We start from the raw sequence: 16,275 nt of genomic DNA, 5'->3' as shown, positions 1-16,275 counted from the left end.
GTTTTTTGAATAGTTCTCATAGCACTCCACTGGAAATTTTTAAAGAGGAACTTAGAGTCTTTTGGGAATTTTCAAACCATAGATTTTTTTTCTGGTGAACGTTTTCCTACTGTCTTAATTTTTAAAACAAGAATATTCATACCATTCATGTAATCTTACATGTACATAGGATAATGATATCTATCTCATTCCACCATTTGTCATTACATGAATGGTATGAATCTACATCATGCACAACCATAGAAATGAAATGATGTACCACATTTGTGTACAATGAATCAAAATGCAGTCTGTAAAATTTTTTAAAAAAATAATAATAAAAAGAATATTTTCATAGTTAAGTATATTAATTTCCTTTATTTTGTACCAATAACAGAGCTAACACTAGATGTAGTTGTAACTTCAAGAGCAATTTTTTTTTTATTTATTTATTTTGTGATGCTGGGGATGAAACCCAGGACCTTGCACATCGTAGGTAAGCTCTCTACCTCTACCACTGAGCTACATCTCCAGCCTAAGATTCGATATTTAAATCTTTATAAACAGAGCACTGCCCTGGCACTGTGGTGTACCTGAAATCCCAGCTATGGCAGGAAAATTGCCTGTTAGAGGTCAGCCTCAGCAATTTAGCAAGACCATATCTTAAAACTAACAAATAAAAAGGACTGGTGATATAGCTCAGTGATAAAATATGCCTGGATTCAGTCCCCAGTACCACAAAAACAAATAAACAAAGAAAGCACTAAACTGGTTTCTTAATAAATACTAACACAAATTATATTTGTTAGTTTAAAAGATGATAAGTGGTATGGGATAGTACATATATGATAGCAAGTATACTTTGCTCTTCTAGAAAAGGTGTGTTGGTCCTGTGTTTGGTAATATGCTAGCACATGGAACTGTGTTTTTCATGTCTCTACTTTCTCCCTTAATTTCAAGGAACAGTCACAGCAAAGGAACTATACACAATGATGATGGATAAAAACATCAGCTTGATTATAATGGATGCTCGAAGAATGAAGGATTATCAGGATTCCTGTATTTCAAATTCTCTCAGTGTTCCTGAAGAAGCCATAAGTCCAGGGTAGGTCATAGTGTATTTAGAGAATATGGTAAACTGTGGACAGTAGTAAATGTTAGAATCCAAGCTAAAAGCGATAAAGTAGTAATTTCTTTTCCTGTTGACCTTTCATTCTTTGCTTTTTTATGACATCATACCTCAACCCTTTTTTGAAGCATAATGTCAGAAACATTCCACATTGGATATTTTCGCCTATCAGTGGCATTTGGAGTCTTACTAGAAATGAGATGAAACTGGTTTTTTTGTGCTTTCTCTCCCCAGGTATTTGTTGACTGATTTCTCCTGTTATTTTCTATTTTTAGATTTATGAATCATGTACCAAATTGTGAACCAATTGTTCTACATACCACAATTCCCCATACTATTATCTAGGAGTATACAAATACTTTCTTAAAAAAGAAGTATAAGCTAAGTGATTAAGAAAGGATACAGTCTCTGAGTCAGACTACATTCAGATAACTGTCATTTATTGCGTTAACCTAGCTAGTGCCTATCCTGAGCCTATGTTTCCATTTGTAAAATGAAGACAAATAATAGTACCTACCTTACAGAAGTTTGAGGCATTTTGTATATACCACATGCACTTAGAACAGTGTTGGCACAAGTAAAAGCTTACTACAACATTATTTTAAACATTTTTGGTAAAAAGACCTTAAGCCTTTTTTGCATGTATCTGTGCAAGTAACTTCATAAAATAAAGTTACTTGCATAGATACATCATATATTAGAAATCATTATGACATAGTACCAGAGCTAAACTTCTAGATCCAGGGCTATTTTCATTCTTTTGAACTTCTCATATGTAAATCATATACCCTGTAGATCTTAGTTTATGGGATTGGATTAGTTACAATCTGTGGTACAACATTAAAGTATGCATTTTTTTTAATCATATGATGAAATTTGCAAAATTCTTGACATATTGCAGATGCTTAATAATTGTTTAACCTAAGAATAGAGTACTTTGTAAATATCCTACTTAAAAATAAGATCAGAATGCTTAGTCTCATCAAGCAGATGTGAATATATTCCCAGAATTTGAAAAGATGAAGTTAATAGTATTTAGATGATCTATACCAACAGAAAGCTGGTGGTTTGAAAGTTTGTGCTCAGTTCTACATTGAAACTCAAAAAGATGACTTTAGGTTGAAGATTAAGGAACAAATTACATATTGAGAAAATTATTCCCTTTTAATTTCTGTTCCAGTCCTGAGTTGATTAAAGGAGTTTCAGTTTGGTCCTAGTGTACCTTTTAAATATTTGATAATCTCCCTTTCTTACCAGGGAGCAGGCCTTAAGTTTCTGTAGGCAATAGTATTTATAGCTAGCTGATGGGGATTACATAGTTTTTCATTCTCTATTTCTAGATTATTTTAATATAGTATATGCATTCCTAAGTGTTTAGCTCCTTTAGCTAGCCTCCAGACCAAGAAATAAGACATAATCATCACTTCAGAGCCCCTAGTATGCCCTCTAAGTTATTGGAGGAAACCACCTTTTTCTTCCCTTAAATATCTTATTTGGCTCTATTTTCTATTTTCTATCAGGCAATTCCTCCTTCCATCAAATGGAATAAATGCTTCAATAGACGAATAGAAAACTACCAGTTTTTAACAGAACGTATTCATTTGTTTTTAAAATTTTATATAAATAGAATCATATAATTTGTAGTATTTTATGGATAACTACTTCTGTTCAACCTTATGGGCTGTGTGTGTGTGTGTGTGTGTGTGTGTGTGTGTGTGTGTTACTAGGGACTGAAGACTGAACCCAGGGCCTTACAAATGCTAGGCAATACCACTGAGCCGTATACCTACCCCTAAACCTTATTAGTGTCATCTCTATTATTGTATGTATTTGCAGTTAGTTAATTCTCATTGCTGTGTGTGTTCTGTTATGTGAACACAGCATAATTATCTTTTATTTTTAGACTTACCTTTTTATTGGAAATGTTTTCCATATATATAATGACATATAATTTATTATTAAAATGAATTTATTTAAGTAGCTGGGCATGGTGGTGCATACCTGTAATCCCAGCAGTTCAGGAGGCTAAGGCAGGAGGATCACGAGTTCAAAGGCAACCTCAGCAAAAGTGAGGTGCTAAGCAACTCAGTGATACCCTGTCTCTAAATAAAATACAAAATAGGGCTGGGGATGCAACTTAGTGAATGAGAGCCCCTGAGTTCAACCCCCAAATATACCCCCCAAAAAAGAATTTATTTAAGAAAAGGATCATTTCAAATTGAGTATTTAGATTTATTATTACATTTAAATATTAAGTTATAGGACAGAGCAGAGTTGAGGCAAATTGTGAAGATGATCCATGAAAGACTGAAGTTTAGGAAACACTGGTTGATACTCTTGTTTCCCAAAATACATTCAGTAGAATACCAAGAGGGATCCAGACAGAGGGAGCGGCAAGAGTAGAAGCCTATAGACAGGAGCATCCAAGAATCACAAGGAAATTGATGGCTGGACTGAATGAATAAACCGGGGGCAAGTAGTTAGAGAAGAGGGACATTGAGATAGAGGACGTACACACACACACACACACACACACACACACACACACACACACACACGGCAGGACATTGTAAGGATTTTACTTCTTATTTTAACTTTTTTTTTTTTTAAGCAAAAGATAAGGTGAACAGCATGCCTAAATAGTTGACATAAGAGGCAGCATTGAAAGTTGCCAAGTAAGATTATAAATACGAGTCCGATTACCAGAGTTTTAATTCTGGCTCCACTTACCAGCGGTAGCCTTGTGCAAGTTACTTAGTCTTTTTGTAACTTGGGTTCCTTGTCTATAAAATGGGAATTATGTCTACCTTACAGGATTCTTATGAGGGTTGAATGAGGCATTGAGGTATTTAAAATAGTATCTAGCACATAATAAATGCTATATGTGTTTGTTAAATAAACATTTTGCTATTTAGTTAATTATTGATTGCCTGTGTAGGTATTATAAGAGAACTGAAATGTGAATAATGTTACCCAGATGATCCTGAGTTGTTTATATGTGGTAGAGAGAGGTGCCCTGATGACTTCCTCTGTTTTCAGTTTTGCCCTGGCTTTCTTTTTTTAAGGGTCAGAATTGAGTCCATTTATTTCAGTTTTAATAATTATTAAAATCATTTTCCAGCATGCAGTAGTGAAAGGGTTCAATGTTTAGGTTATTTGATTCCTTAATATACAGTTTGACCTTAGAAAGAAATCTGCTTGAAGTTTGCTATGGCTTAGTACAGACCAGAACAAAACTCATATTAGTATGCCAGCATCTTCTGTCAAATTTTGTCCCAATACAAATGTTAATACATTTCAGAGTCACTGCTAGTTGGATTGAAGCAAACCTCCCCGATGACTCTAAAGACACATGGAAGAAAAGGGGAAATGTGGATTACGTGGTGCTTCTTGATTGGTTTAGTTCTGCAAAAGATTTACAGCTTGGAACGACTCTGCGGAGTCTGAAAGATGCACTTTTCAAGGTTAGCAAGTTTCCTTGTTAGTTTATTGTAACTGTAAGCCGCCTTTGGTTGTTAGGAAGATGTGTTGACCAGCTTTTTTCTCTTGCTTTGACTATATAGTTTTTTAATATTCACATTTAAAAGATTAGTTTTCAGTCACCAGATAACAGTAAACTGATTTATATAAAATGTATTAGAATTTTCACCAATATAAGTTGTCTGAAAAAATGATTAAAAAAAAATGTTTGCTTTTTGTTGTTATAAAACTAGGGTGGATATGATGGTACACACCTCTAATCATAGCTACTCCAGAGACTGAGGAGGATGAGGAGTCCAAGGCCAGGCTGAGCAACAGAGTGAGACCCCATTTCAAGAAAAGGAAAGAGAGGCAGAATTAGACTATAAAACATAAAAGTAAAGGAAGAAGTTATCAAGGGATAAATGTTTGATAGATTTGATTTAATAAAATAAGTGTAGAAAAATACCACAGGATTAGAAGGTAGAAGACAAAAATATTTGCAACAACTATGGCAGTGTTTTAAAACATGCCAAAACTGAAGAGCGTTTACAAATACTTAAAATTAAATTGTAATATAAATAGTGGACTACAGATAGTGATGAACAGAAGAGGAAAAACAAGTGGGCCTAACCATAAAAGCAGTCTTTACTAGTATCAGATATGTCCAAATTAAAATGAGTACCATTTTCACTGATTAAATGAACAAAGATTAGAAAATAATATTCAGTTTAACTTGTTAAATTATTAAATTCATTCTGCTGGTAAGAGGGTCAGTTGAAAGATTGCCCATCAGTAGAACAATCTTAAAAGCTTTAAAACAGTTCGTGTTTTAAGACAGTTAATACACCTGGGGGTTTGGCTTAGTTGGTAGAGTGCTGAGGCCCTGAGTTCAATCCCCACCAATGGAAAATAATAATAAAAAATAAAATAATACAGAAATAGACCCAAACATAGACCGATTACGTGAAACACCAGTATTCAACTGGCTTTGACCTATAGAAGAGGTTTCATGAAGTTCAAGCTTTCATGTATGAAAGTTTAGTGTCTAATAAAGGTGATACCACAATCAGTGCAAAAAAGATGAATTGAAATAAATGGTTTAAGGACAACTGAATAGCCAGTGAGTAATTGGAAATGAATCCCTTCCTTATTTCTTAGATCAGACTGGATCCCAAATGGATCAAAGGTATGGAGCTTGAACAGTAAATGACGCAGGCCATATAGCCCATCTCGTAGAGTGCCTGCCTCTCATGCTGGAGGCCCAGGTTTGAGTCCCCAGCCCTCTGGGATTGTGGAAATAACAAACAAACAGTAAATGACTAGGAAAAAGCACTGGTATTTTTAATTATCTTAACTTCAAACTAAGATGCCATGAAGTAAAATTCAGGGAAAATATTTGTAACATACATGGCAAAGACCTGTTTTCCCTAGCACATTCACTGTTTTCTAAAAAACAAAAAAAGGAAATAGCTCTGTAGAAAAATGGTCGAAAGATGAGATTAGTTAAATCATAGAACAATATTAATGGTTAATGAACATGAAAGAATGTTTAACTTCATTAATAGAGAAATGCTAATTAAAATGTCCACTGGTGGTAAAAATTACAAAGATTATGAGAATTCTCATATTGTTGGTTAGATGTGTAAAAGATATAACCTTTTTGAAGAGTAGTTTGGCATCATCTACCAAACTTTTAAACTGCAGCTCTGCTCCTAGGAAATGATCCTAAAGAAATACACAAATGTTTATTTCTTATAAGTGATCATTTTGAAGATGAGCAATATATATTGAAAGCCATAAAATATTCTCATGCCTTGGCTCAGCAATTCTACTTCTAGGAGTTTTCATAAAGGACGTGATTAGATGTGTGTGTGTGTATGAGGATCTTTGGTTACTTATTTCAGCATTGCTTGACAATTAATTGAGGGGATAAAGCATTCAAATGATTGATTCAGTTTTGAGGCGTTTGTGTCTGTAAAATAGTACCTAATCATTGTAAATGATGATATAACTTCTTTTTAAAAATATTTTTAGTTGTAGGACACAATGCCTTTATTTTTTATTTACTCATTTTTATGTGGTGTTGAGGGTTGAGCCCAGTGCCTCATATATGTGAGGCATGCCCTCTACCACTGAACTACAACCCCAGCCCAATATACCTCCTTATTAATAAATGGCATTCATATGAAAGAAAAGCAGCAGAGTTTCATTGTTTTATAAAAACAAAATTATAAAGTAAATGTATTTAGATAGAAAACTGTATTAAGAACAAACTTCAAAATGTTAAAATGGTACCTTTGGTTGGTGAGTTTATAGGTAACTTTTACTATATATTAATTTATTTTCTAATTTTTATTCTGAGATTGCAGATTATATGTATGATTCTTAAAACCTGATCTATACATTGGTTTTATTTAATGATGACTTTAGAAATCGATTTTCATTTAGAAATCATTTATCATTTAGAGGATGAATCTTGTCTTCAAGGAAACAATTTTACAATTCAAGTTTTCTGTGTTTTTCACTGTCAAGAAACTGTTCCCAAATTAAATATACTATTTCCTTATTTTATAGTGGGAAAGTAAAACTGTCCTGCGCAATGAACCTTTGGTTTTAGAGGGAGGCTATGAAAACTGGCTTTTTTGCTATCCCCAGTATACAACAAATGCTAAGATCACTCCACCCCCACGAGGCAAGAATGAAGAGGTGTCTATCTCATGTATGTATGTGAGAATTTTGTTTTAAGTTGCTTCAGTAACATATAGATTAATTATGTTTTCAGGGTAATGTTTCTTCATTATAAATGCATTTGTCCTATTACATAGCAGTTTGTTTTCAGGCAAAAAACAAGAACAAAACAATACAGCCTGGAAGTTAACATTTTCTTTGAGACTTTCATGACTGTCAATTTCATTTAGTTTAATTGTCATATATAACATGCATGACAAGTATAAGTACTATTTGTGGAGTTTTATTTATTTTTTTAAATATTATTCTTTTGGGGATTTTAGTGGATTTTACTTATCCCTCACTGGAAGAATCAGTTCCTTCTAAACCTGCCCAGATGCTACCTCCTTCTATAGAAGTAGATGCAAATATAGAATTGGTAAATGATCAAGATGAAAGAATGGGACCACTGAATATGTCAACTACAGTTGAAACAATTTCTACTTCCAAAGCTGATGTTTCACCCATAATTCAGCCAGTGCCTATTATAAAGAATGTTCCCCAGGTATTGTCTTGCTTTTCTTTTAATTTTGTTCTAATTTGTTTTGATATTAAATACATAGTATAGAAATGAATTTTTGTATATAACCTTTAATATTTTTAAAAAAGTATCAGTTATAAGAATCTGTACATCTTGAAACCTTTTTAATCCACTAATTTATTGATTCATTTAATAACGTAAAAAACCAAAATTGACAATGAGATTCATAACATGTTAACATAAATGACATTTTGATGAAGATAATTATATTTTCTCAAACAAAAATATTAGTGGAAAGGTTGAAATTGTTTTACATTTTTGGAAAGCATGTCCCTATCTGGCTTGATAGAAGACAACTGGATTGTCACATCTGCTTCTGATTCAATCTTTTGCAATGTCGAATGTCACAGAATCTCTGACATAATTTATTCTACTCTTAAAGAATGAGTCAGAGTGAATAACAACCAGAGTATTATGAAAATAGTTTTGACCTCATGGGCCTGCTGAAAGAGTGTCTGGAACAATGTTTGAGTACTACTGCTCTAAAAATTCAAAGACATGTCCCTGATTCCAAAGTCCTCACAGGTGGCATCTTTATTTCTACAAAATTTTTACTATAATTCAGCCCTGTTGCCACAACTACATTCTAATAGATAATTCAAAGGATTTCAAACATAGCTGCTGACGCTTTGCTACGGATAGTACCCATAAAAGCCTGTATTTCCACAGTGAATTACAACAAATCTTTTGGGGGGTTTTGTATTGTAATTTGACCAGTAGTACAGTTGTCCCTTGGTGTCCTTTGTGGATTGGTTCAAGGACTCCTGGAGGATAACAAAATTAGTAGATGCACTGGGCGCAGTGGTGCACACCTGTAATCTCAGCAGCTTGGGAAGCTGAGACAGGAGGATCTCAAGTTCAAACCCAGCCTCAGCAATTTAGTGAGGCCTAAGGTAACCCAGCAAGATCCTGTCTCTAAATAAAATATAAAAAAGGACTGGGGATATGGCTGAGTGGTAAAGCGCCTCTGAATTCAATCCCTGGTACCAAAAAAACAAAATCAGTAGATGCTGAAGTATCTAACATAGAATGGTATAGTATTTGCATATAACCTAAACACATCCTCCCATATCATCTCTAGATTACTTGTAGTACAATGTTAATGCTTTGTAAATAGTTGTCATACTGTATTGTTTAGGGAATGACAAGAAAAAGTCTCTAGTACAGATAGCAATTTTTTTAAAATTTCTGGGATTAGAGATTTAACTCAGTGACAGAGTGATTACCTAGCATGAGCAAGGCCCTGAGTTCAGTCCTCATCTCTGAAAAAAAAAGATCCTTTCACTATAGAACCCATGGATAATGGAGGGCTGATTTTGGGAAACTAATTTTCCCAGATATTTGTCTTATACACTACTTAAATGTGTGATGTCAATATTTTGGTTTTAAAATAACTTAATCCCATTGCATTCAAATTTGACACTTTGACAATAACTTATTTAAAACTTTTTAAATGACCAAGATGGTCAAATTAAAAATTGCAGCTTTTTCTTAGTTAGGTTAAATTTAAGGGAAGATTAATATTTCATAGGTAATCACCAAAATTTTTTAGCATTCATTTCAAAACTTTTCCCCACACATCTTTAAGCAGTATTTCACATTTAAAATGGACAAAATTAATTTGTAGAGCAGACTGTGAACAGAAAATTTGGTAGTTTTTGTGTTTTTGTTGTTTGTTATTTAAGGAAGTTGTTTATTTCTTAATTTTTAAAGGCCATCATTAATATTTCAGATTAAAATGTAGGATTAAACAGAATTTGGTGAAACATGTTTTCTTAAAGTATAAATTTTAAAAGTTCTAAAAGTAGCTTGCATCCTTGCACTTCCTTTCAAGTTAATCTGTGTATTTGAACTATAATCCTTTTTTGTTCAACATGACTCTGAAATATGTACAATTTGTCAAATATATTTTGAGAATCTTCTACATTCAGCCTTAGTCGAAAGTCCAGGAAGTGATTGAGGATCTTCTCTATGAAAGATAGCATGAAAATTTACAAATATGAATAAGACCTGGATTCTGTCTGATGAAGGAGAGACTTGCATAAAATCATTTATAACATAGGATAGAATATCATTATTGTACTTCTAGTCACTGGAACACAGAAAAAGGAGAAAAATTTTAGCTGAAAGGGCCAGGGAGGTTTTCATGGAGAAGAAAGCAGTATTTTATTTGGACTTCGGTAGGTTTTGCAGATGTAAGAGACTAGAAGAAAACTGTATGACTAAAGACAAAAACCTTGCTCTGGGACCAGTGAGCAGTATTTGACATATGTAGGCAGGATTTGTGTTGGACAGAGGAGAGTGTAGATAAGATTGGAAAGATAGACAAGAATCATTGAGACATGTATCAAATTTACATTTTATCCTAAAGGTACAAGGAAGCCATTAGAGAATTTTAAATTTGAAAGCACCATGATCATAGCTATGCTTTTAAGATTAGGGAATAATGATTCAGCTACCAAACTGTAAAGAAACCTTTATTTTGGTTTCTGCTCCACCTTTCATACCACCATCTCCATAGTGGGCTTTTTTTTTTTTTTTTTTTCTATTTCATTCTGAAATATGTGTAGAAAAGAAAAGAATAAGTTTTGTTTTTTGTTATTAAAAATGAAGAGGTAGAAAGAGAAGTGAAGAGAAACTAGGCATGATTTTTTTCTTCACTAGATTTCTCCTGCTCTGTTTTCTGTGTGGTATTCATCTAAAATTTATTTTATAACAGCACTACATAGGTTGTTAGTGTCAGGTGTTCTCACAAGTTCTTATTTTGTTTCAGTACAGTGTATTCTCAAACAAAAAGAAAAAAAAAAAAATATTAAAACTACCATATGCTCCAGCAACTCCACTACTGAGTACACATCTAAAGGAAATGATATCAGTACATTGAAAAAAAAAAAAAAAGAAATAATATTAGACTCACTTTTTTCAGTGTTGTAGGGTTAATATGCTGTTAAATTGAGGTAATAATAAATACTTAACTCATCAAATCAGGAATTTAGGTTGTTGTGATTTAGCTTGGAGGAAACTAATTTGGAGATTATCTCTTTTTAAAAAAATTTTTTTAGTTGTCAATGGACCTTTATTTTATTTATTTGTACGTGGTGCTGAAACTTGAACCCAGGGCCTACACATGCTAGGCAAGTGCTCTACCACTGAACTACAGCCCCAGCCCAGCATATTATCTCTTAATAAAAGCTATTATGGGCTATTTTATTTGTTCCCTCAGCAACATATTTATTGACTATGTGCCAGGCACCATCTCTACACTTTTAGAAAGCATGTGTTTTAGGAAGGAAGAAAGGTTTTAAACAAATAGTTATTTAACCAAAATCCCACTAAGTGGTCTGAGGGGAAAGAATCAGGTATTATAAGAATATAGATCAGGGGATTGGCTAGTTTTAGGAATCAAAATTTTTTTCTGAGGGAGAGATTTTTTAATGTTGTAGTAGGTATTATATAGATGAACAACTGATAAAAACATCTAAGTTCAGAACAAGTGTGGTAGCTTTGGGAAAAAAAAATTATTTTAAAGGCAAGTATGACTGATGCATATAATAGTGATGAGAATGGAGAGGTAGGCAAATGTAAGACCTCACGGCCTTTTCCAGGCCATGGTGAGAATTTTAGATATAATCTTAGTGTAGTGGGTGACAATTTAAAATAGGGTTTTAAGCAAGGGGAAGAACATGGTTAGATTTGTTTTAAAATGATTACTCTAACTACAATATGGAGAAATTGTTTGGAAGCAGGTAAAAGAAGAAATTGACTACTAGTTGGAAGTTATGCTATGGTTCCAGTGGATGTTGGCCTGGGCTTGACTGGTTGGTTTTAACAGAAATAGAGGTACAGATATAGGAGGAAAGGCATCAGACTGCACAGGGGTACAAGAAGATGTTATAGGACTCGGAAGTTTCTGGTTTGTACAACTATTTGGAGATCGGTTGCATCCAAGGAATAAGGACCATGAATTAAGTTTTGGCCATGGTTTTAAGGTGTATGTGTGACATTCCCAAAGAGTTACTGAGTAGGTAGTTGGCTACATTGAAATGGCACTTAAATCTTGGTTTGTCAGATCTAGGTTTTATGTTTTAGTATGAAGACATTAGCGACTCTTCCATATACATTACATATCAGGATGAACACATCTTTTCTAGAAAAAGGAAGTATCATTGGTGTTTTTCTCCCATTCAAGTACTCCCTTATAAAAAAAATCTTGACATTGAGTAATTTATAAATAGTCATCCTGGCTGATGTTCTCTCCAGAGTGACGTTCTTTTATCACAGCTTGATTTCAGGAACTGAGGCTATATGCTCCTGAATTTTGTCAAAAGAATGTGTTGCTCTGTTTTGGTTTCCCTAGATTGATCGTACTAAAAAACCAGCAGTCAAGTTGCCCGAAGATCACAAAATAAAATCTGAAAGTACAGATCATGAGCAACAGTCTCCTCAGAATGGGAAAGTTGTTCCAGATCGTTCCACCAAGCCAGTATTTCCCCCTCCAACTGCCATGTTAACAGATGAAGAAAAAGCTCGTATTCATGCAGAAACTGCTCTTCTAATGGAGAAAAACAAACAAGAAAAAGAACTTCGTGAAAGGCAGCAAGAGGAACAGAAAGAGAAACTGAGGAGGGAAGAACAAGAACAAAAAGCCAGAAAGAAACAAGAAGTTGAAGAAAATGAAATCACAGAGAATCAACCAAAAGCAAAAGAAGAAGTGGTGAAGAGAGAAAGTGAACAAGCCAAGAAAGAAGATAAAGAAACTTCATCAAAGAGGGGCAAAGAGGTAACAGGAGTAAAAAGACAAAGTAAAAGTGAACATGAAACCTCTGATGCTAAGAAATCTGTGGAGGATAAAGGAAAAAGGTGTCCAACTCCAGAACTACAGAAAAAGTCAACAGTAGATATCCCTTCTGCATCTGTAACGGGAGATTCAAGTGCAGGCAAGGTAAGCAGAACAGTACAGACTGCCAACTATGAGAAATAAAATGTGTATGAAAAGATAACACTACACTTGGGGTATAGCTCAGTGGTAGACATTTGCCTAGCATGCATGAGGCCCTTGGTTCAAGCAAGGTACTGAGGGGGAGAGATAAAAGAAAACACCTGTGGCATTCTGTAAACATGGCAGGTATTTTGAGTCATTTTCTAGGGGTTGATAATTTGTTCAGATTCATCCACATTTGTTCACCTACTCTTCTTTGAGGCCACTGACGTGTATTAAATGATTGGTTGGCAGTGGCATTGTTTTTTGTGTCTGTAAGATGTAATCTGTTTTTAATAACTAGACCTGTAGCTACTTCATTTTCATGTGATGTATGACTATCAGAAGACTTTAAATGAAATACAATCATCCTCTCAGTATGGAGAAATCAGGTGCTAATTAACATTTATTATGAGTTTGTATCTACTAAGCAAATGTGCAAAGTCATTGCCATCTAAAAATAGCCAACATTTATCTTTGCTTATAATCATATTTTTGGTCAGGTCTTTGTCATTCTGTTTCTTTGTCTATTCAAATAATATTGGCAATAATCCCATTTTAATGTTGCCTTTTTCTGCCCTTGGCTACACAACCAAACTTGATTCTCATAATTTTGGAGATGTTTTTTGCTGTTACTGTTTTTCAGTTTAATAATATACTTTTTTTTTCTCCATTATGCAATTAACAAGACCTTTTCCTTTTGAACCCTATTAAGTTTTTATAATAGCAGGAACAATTTTAGCCCCTTTTACATATATAAAACTATTTCTTGGTATAAAAATGATTTCTAATGGAAGACAAAATACCAAATGTCAGTTTCTATACTTCCAAAGCAACAAAGCAGTTCAGGCATGTTACCAAAATTGACAATCATATTGATGCTGGACTTACTTGATAACTTTTAGTGACAAAAAAATAGCTCATATACAAAAATCTTCTAAACACTCAAGGTAAGGAAATGATGCCCTGTACCAAGACTCAATAGGAAGATCAGAACTTGGGAACTTTTATATAAGATATAATTTAAACATCTTTCTTTAAGTGTCTACCATCTGCCAAATATCTTCCCAACTTTAGCTTGTTCATAATGGTAATCCCATAAGGCATTCAGTTTACAAGTGAAGCTGAAACTTAGATATTAAATGTTTGCCTAAAATCGCACAGGTTGTGAGATTCCAAAGCCACTTTCTTTTCATCTTATTATATTTGAGACAGTTTTTTTAACTTAAACCATTCATATTTGTGGGATCGTTTAATATAGATACCAAATATCCCTACAAATCTAAATAGCCCTCAGATTATGACAGTTTTTGTTATAACATAGTTTTTACTCTCCCTGTAACACATTGAAAAAAAGCAAAGATTGCATTCTTCTAGGCTCCTTTCAAAAGTAGAAGCAATATGTAAATTATTCTAGAATAAATTTTGCTAAAATTAATCAAAAGTTTTTTTTGACGGTTGTTTTAAAAATAAGATGAATTCTTTAAAAAAACCTGTAATGTTATAGGAAGATAAAAAATGGATTTTACATTTTTTAATTTGGTCTGTATAAAATTCTGTATTCTCTTGAATACTTTAAATTTTGGGGGGAGCATTAACTCTCTCAGAGTAACCAAAATCATATGATATTTAAATAAAAGAAGAGTCCAGTGAATATACAGCATTTTATCCTTGATCATGTATTATATACTGTAAACCACTACTTCCCAGACTACTTTGATTTGCATAATTTTTTTTCTTTTTCACTGGTTCATCAGTTTTTTAGCTTTTTTCTTTAGTGTTAGGAAATTCTAAATGACCTTAAAATATGTTTTGAACTTGACAGTAAAGTAAAATACACTTTCCAGAAGCCTAATTTTTTCTCCTTTTACACTTTTAGTACTGGATTTGATTGTATTAGCTAGTGGTAGATTGGCTTTTATTGAGACAAAGGTAAAGTTTTCTTTCACTTCTGTAATTTTAACAATTTTACAGCCTATTAAGATTAAAGGACAACCAGAAAGTAGATTGCTAAAGACAGAAATTTTTATAGAAAATTCAGAGGATACTGAAAGAAATTAAATAGTTCACTGGTGTTAAAAAAATTGGAAAGGGTTTGGAGGGTAGCCCAGTGGTAGAGTACATATTTAGCATGCTGGAAGGCCCTGGTTTCAGCCCCCAACACCTCAAAAAAAGAAAAGTTGGAACAAAAATCATGGATTAAACATGTATAACCATAGGGTTATCTTTGTCACATGGTGACCCTTTGTCTTGAGATCTACTCTGAGGGGATTTTTATCATCTTTGGTGGCTACTTTTTGTTTTTACATGATAGATCTATATATATGCTAGAAGGAATAGAGTTTGATTTCCTATTTAAAGCTGACAGTATGTTCTCTTCATTTTATGAAATATAAAAATACATAAACCTTATTGTATGATCGAAGAGTTCTACTTCTGGATATATGCCCAAAAGAATCAAAAGTTTGGTCTTAAAGGGAGATTTGGATACCTATAACAGTATTATTCACAGTTCATAACAATATTATTCACAATTGCCAAAAGATAGAAGCAACCCAGGTGTCCATTGGCAGATGAATGCATAAACAAATATGTATACATACATTGGGAAATTATTCAACCTTTAAAGGAGGGAAATTCTGATACATGCCACACAGATGGACCATAAGGACATATGCTAACTGAAATACATGAATTGCAAAGGACACATACTGTGATTCCTCCTATATTAGGTCATTTTAAGTGGGCAGATTTATAGGGACAGAAAATAGAATAGTGGTTGCCAAGAACTGGGAGAAATAAGTTGTTTAATTTTGAAACATGAGAAGAGTTCTGGAGATGGGCTATATAACAATGGGAAAACACCCAGCACCACTAACCTGTGTACCTAAAAATGTTTAACAGGTTAAATTTTGTTTGGTATTTCATCACAATTTTTTAAATACTTACACTTTTTATAAGACATTTTTGCCTTCGTTTCAAGAGCGTAATTGATGTATTATTTACATACCATAAAAATCACCCATGTTTAGGGTACAGTTGGGTGATTTAAAAAATTTACGGAATTGTGAAACCATTAACAATCCAATTTTAGAACATTTCCATCACACCAGAAAGGTGTGATGTACAATTAATCACTCTTGTTCCCACCTTCAAGCCCCAGGCAACACTGAACCTACTATCTTGTCTCTATTGATTGACCTTCTCTGAGATTTTGTAGTCTTTCATATCTGGCTTCTGTCACTTGGCATATATTTTTAGATTAAACTATGTTGTAGCATGTACTGGTAGTTCATTTATTTGTATTATCAAGTAGGGTTACATTTTGTGGACATACTACATTTTATTCATCAGTTGATGGACTTTTGAATTGTTTCCACTTTGGGGCTTATTTTGAATAATGCTACTCTGAACATTCGTATATATCTTTTTATGAAAATGTTTTCATTTGTTTTGAAT

The 16,275-nt window shown here is 33.4% G+C and overlaps 1 protein-coding gene across 1 annotated transcript in view; it reads left to right on the top strand.

Moving 5' to 3' along the window:
* The window catches only part of Usp8 (ubiquitin specific peptidase 8), a 55,696-nt gene that overhangs the window by 27,299 nt on the left and 12,122 nt on the right, over positions 1-16,275 (top strand). The window contains exons 7-11 of the mRNA XM_047538855.1: positions 940-1,084; positions 4,410-4,572; positions 7,145-7,289; positions 7,582-7,802; positions 12,196-12,780. Of these exons, the coding sequence (XP_047394811.1) occupies positions 940-1,084; positions 4,410-4,572; positions 7,145-7,289; positions 7,582-7,802; positions 12,196-12,780 (1,259 nt within the window). The remainder of the gene's footprint in view (positions 1-939; positions 1,085-4,409; positions 4,573-7,144; positions 7,290-7,581; positions 7,803-12,195; positions 12,781-16,275) is intronic.

Source organism: Sciurus carolinensis, chromosome 2 (genome assembly GCF_902686445.1).
Source record: "Sciurus carolinensis chromosome 2, mSciCar1.2, whole genome shotgun sequence".
NCBI lineage: Eukaryota > Metazoa > Chordata > Mammalia > Rodentia > Sciuridae > Sciurus > Sciurus carolinensis.
Note: the sequence above shows the minus strand (reverse complement) of the source record. Positions and strands in the feature narration are given on the sequence as shown.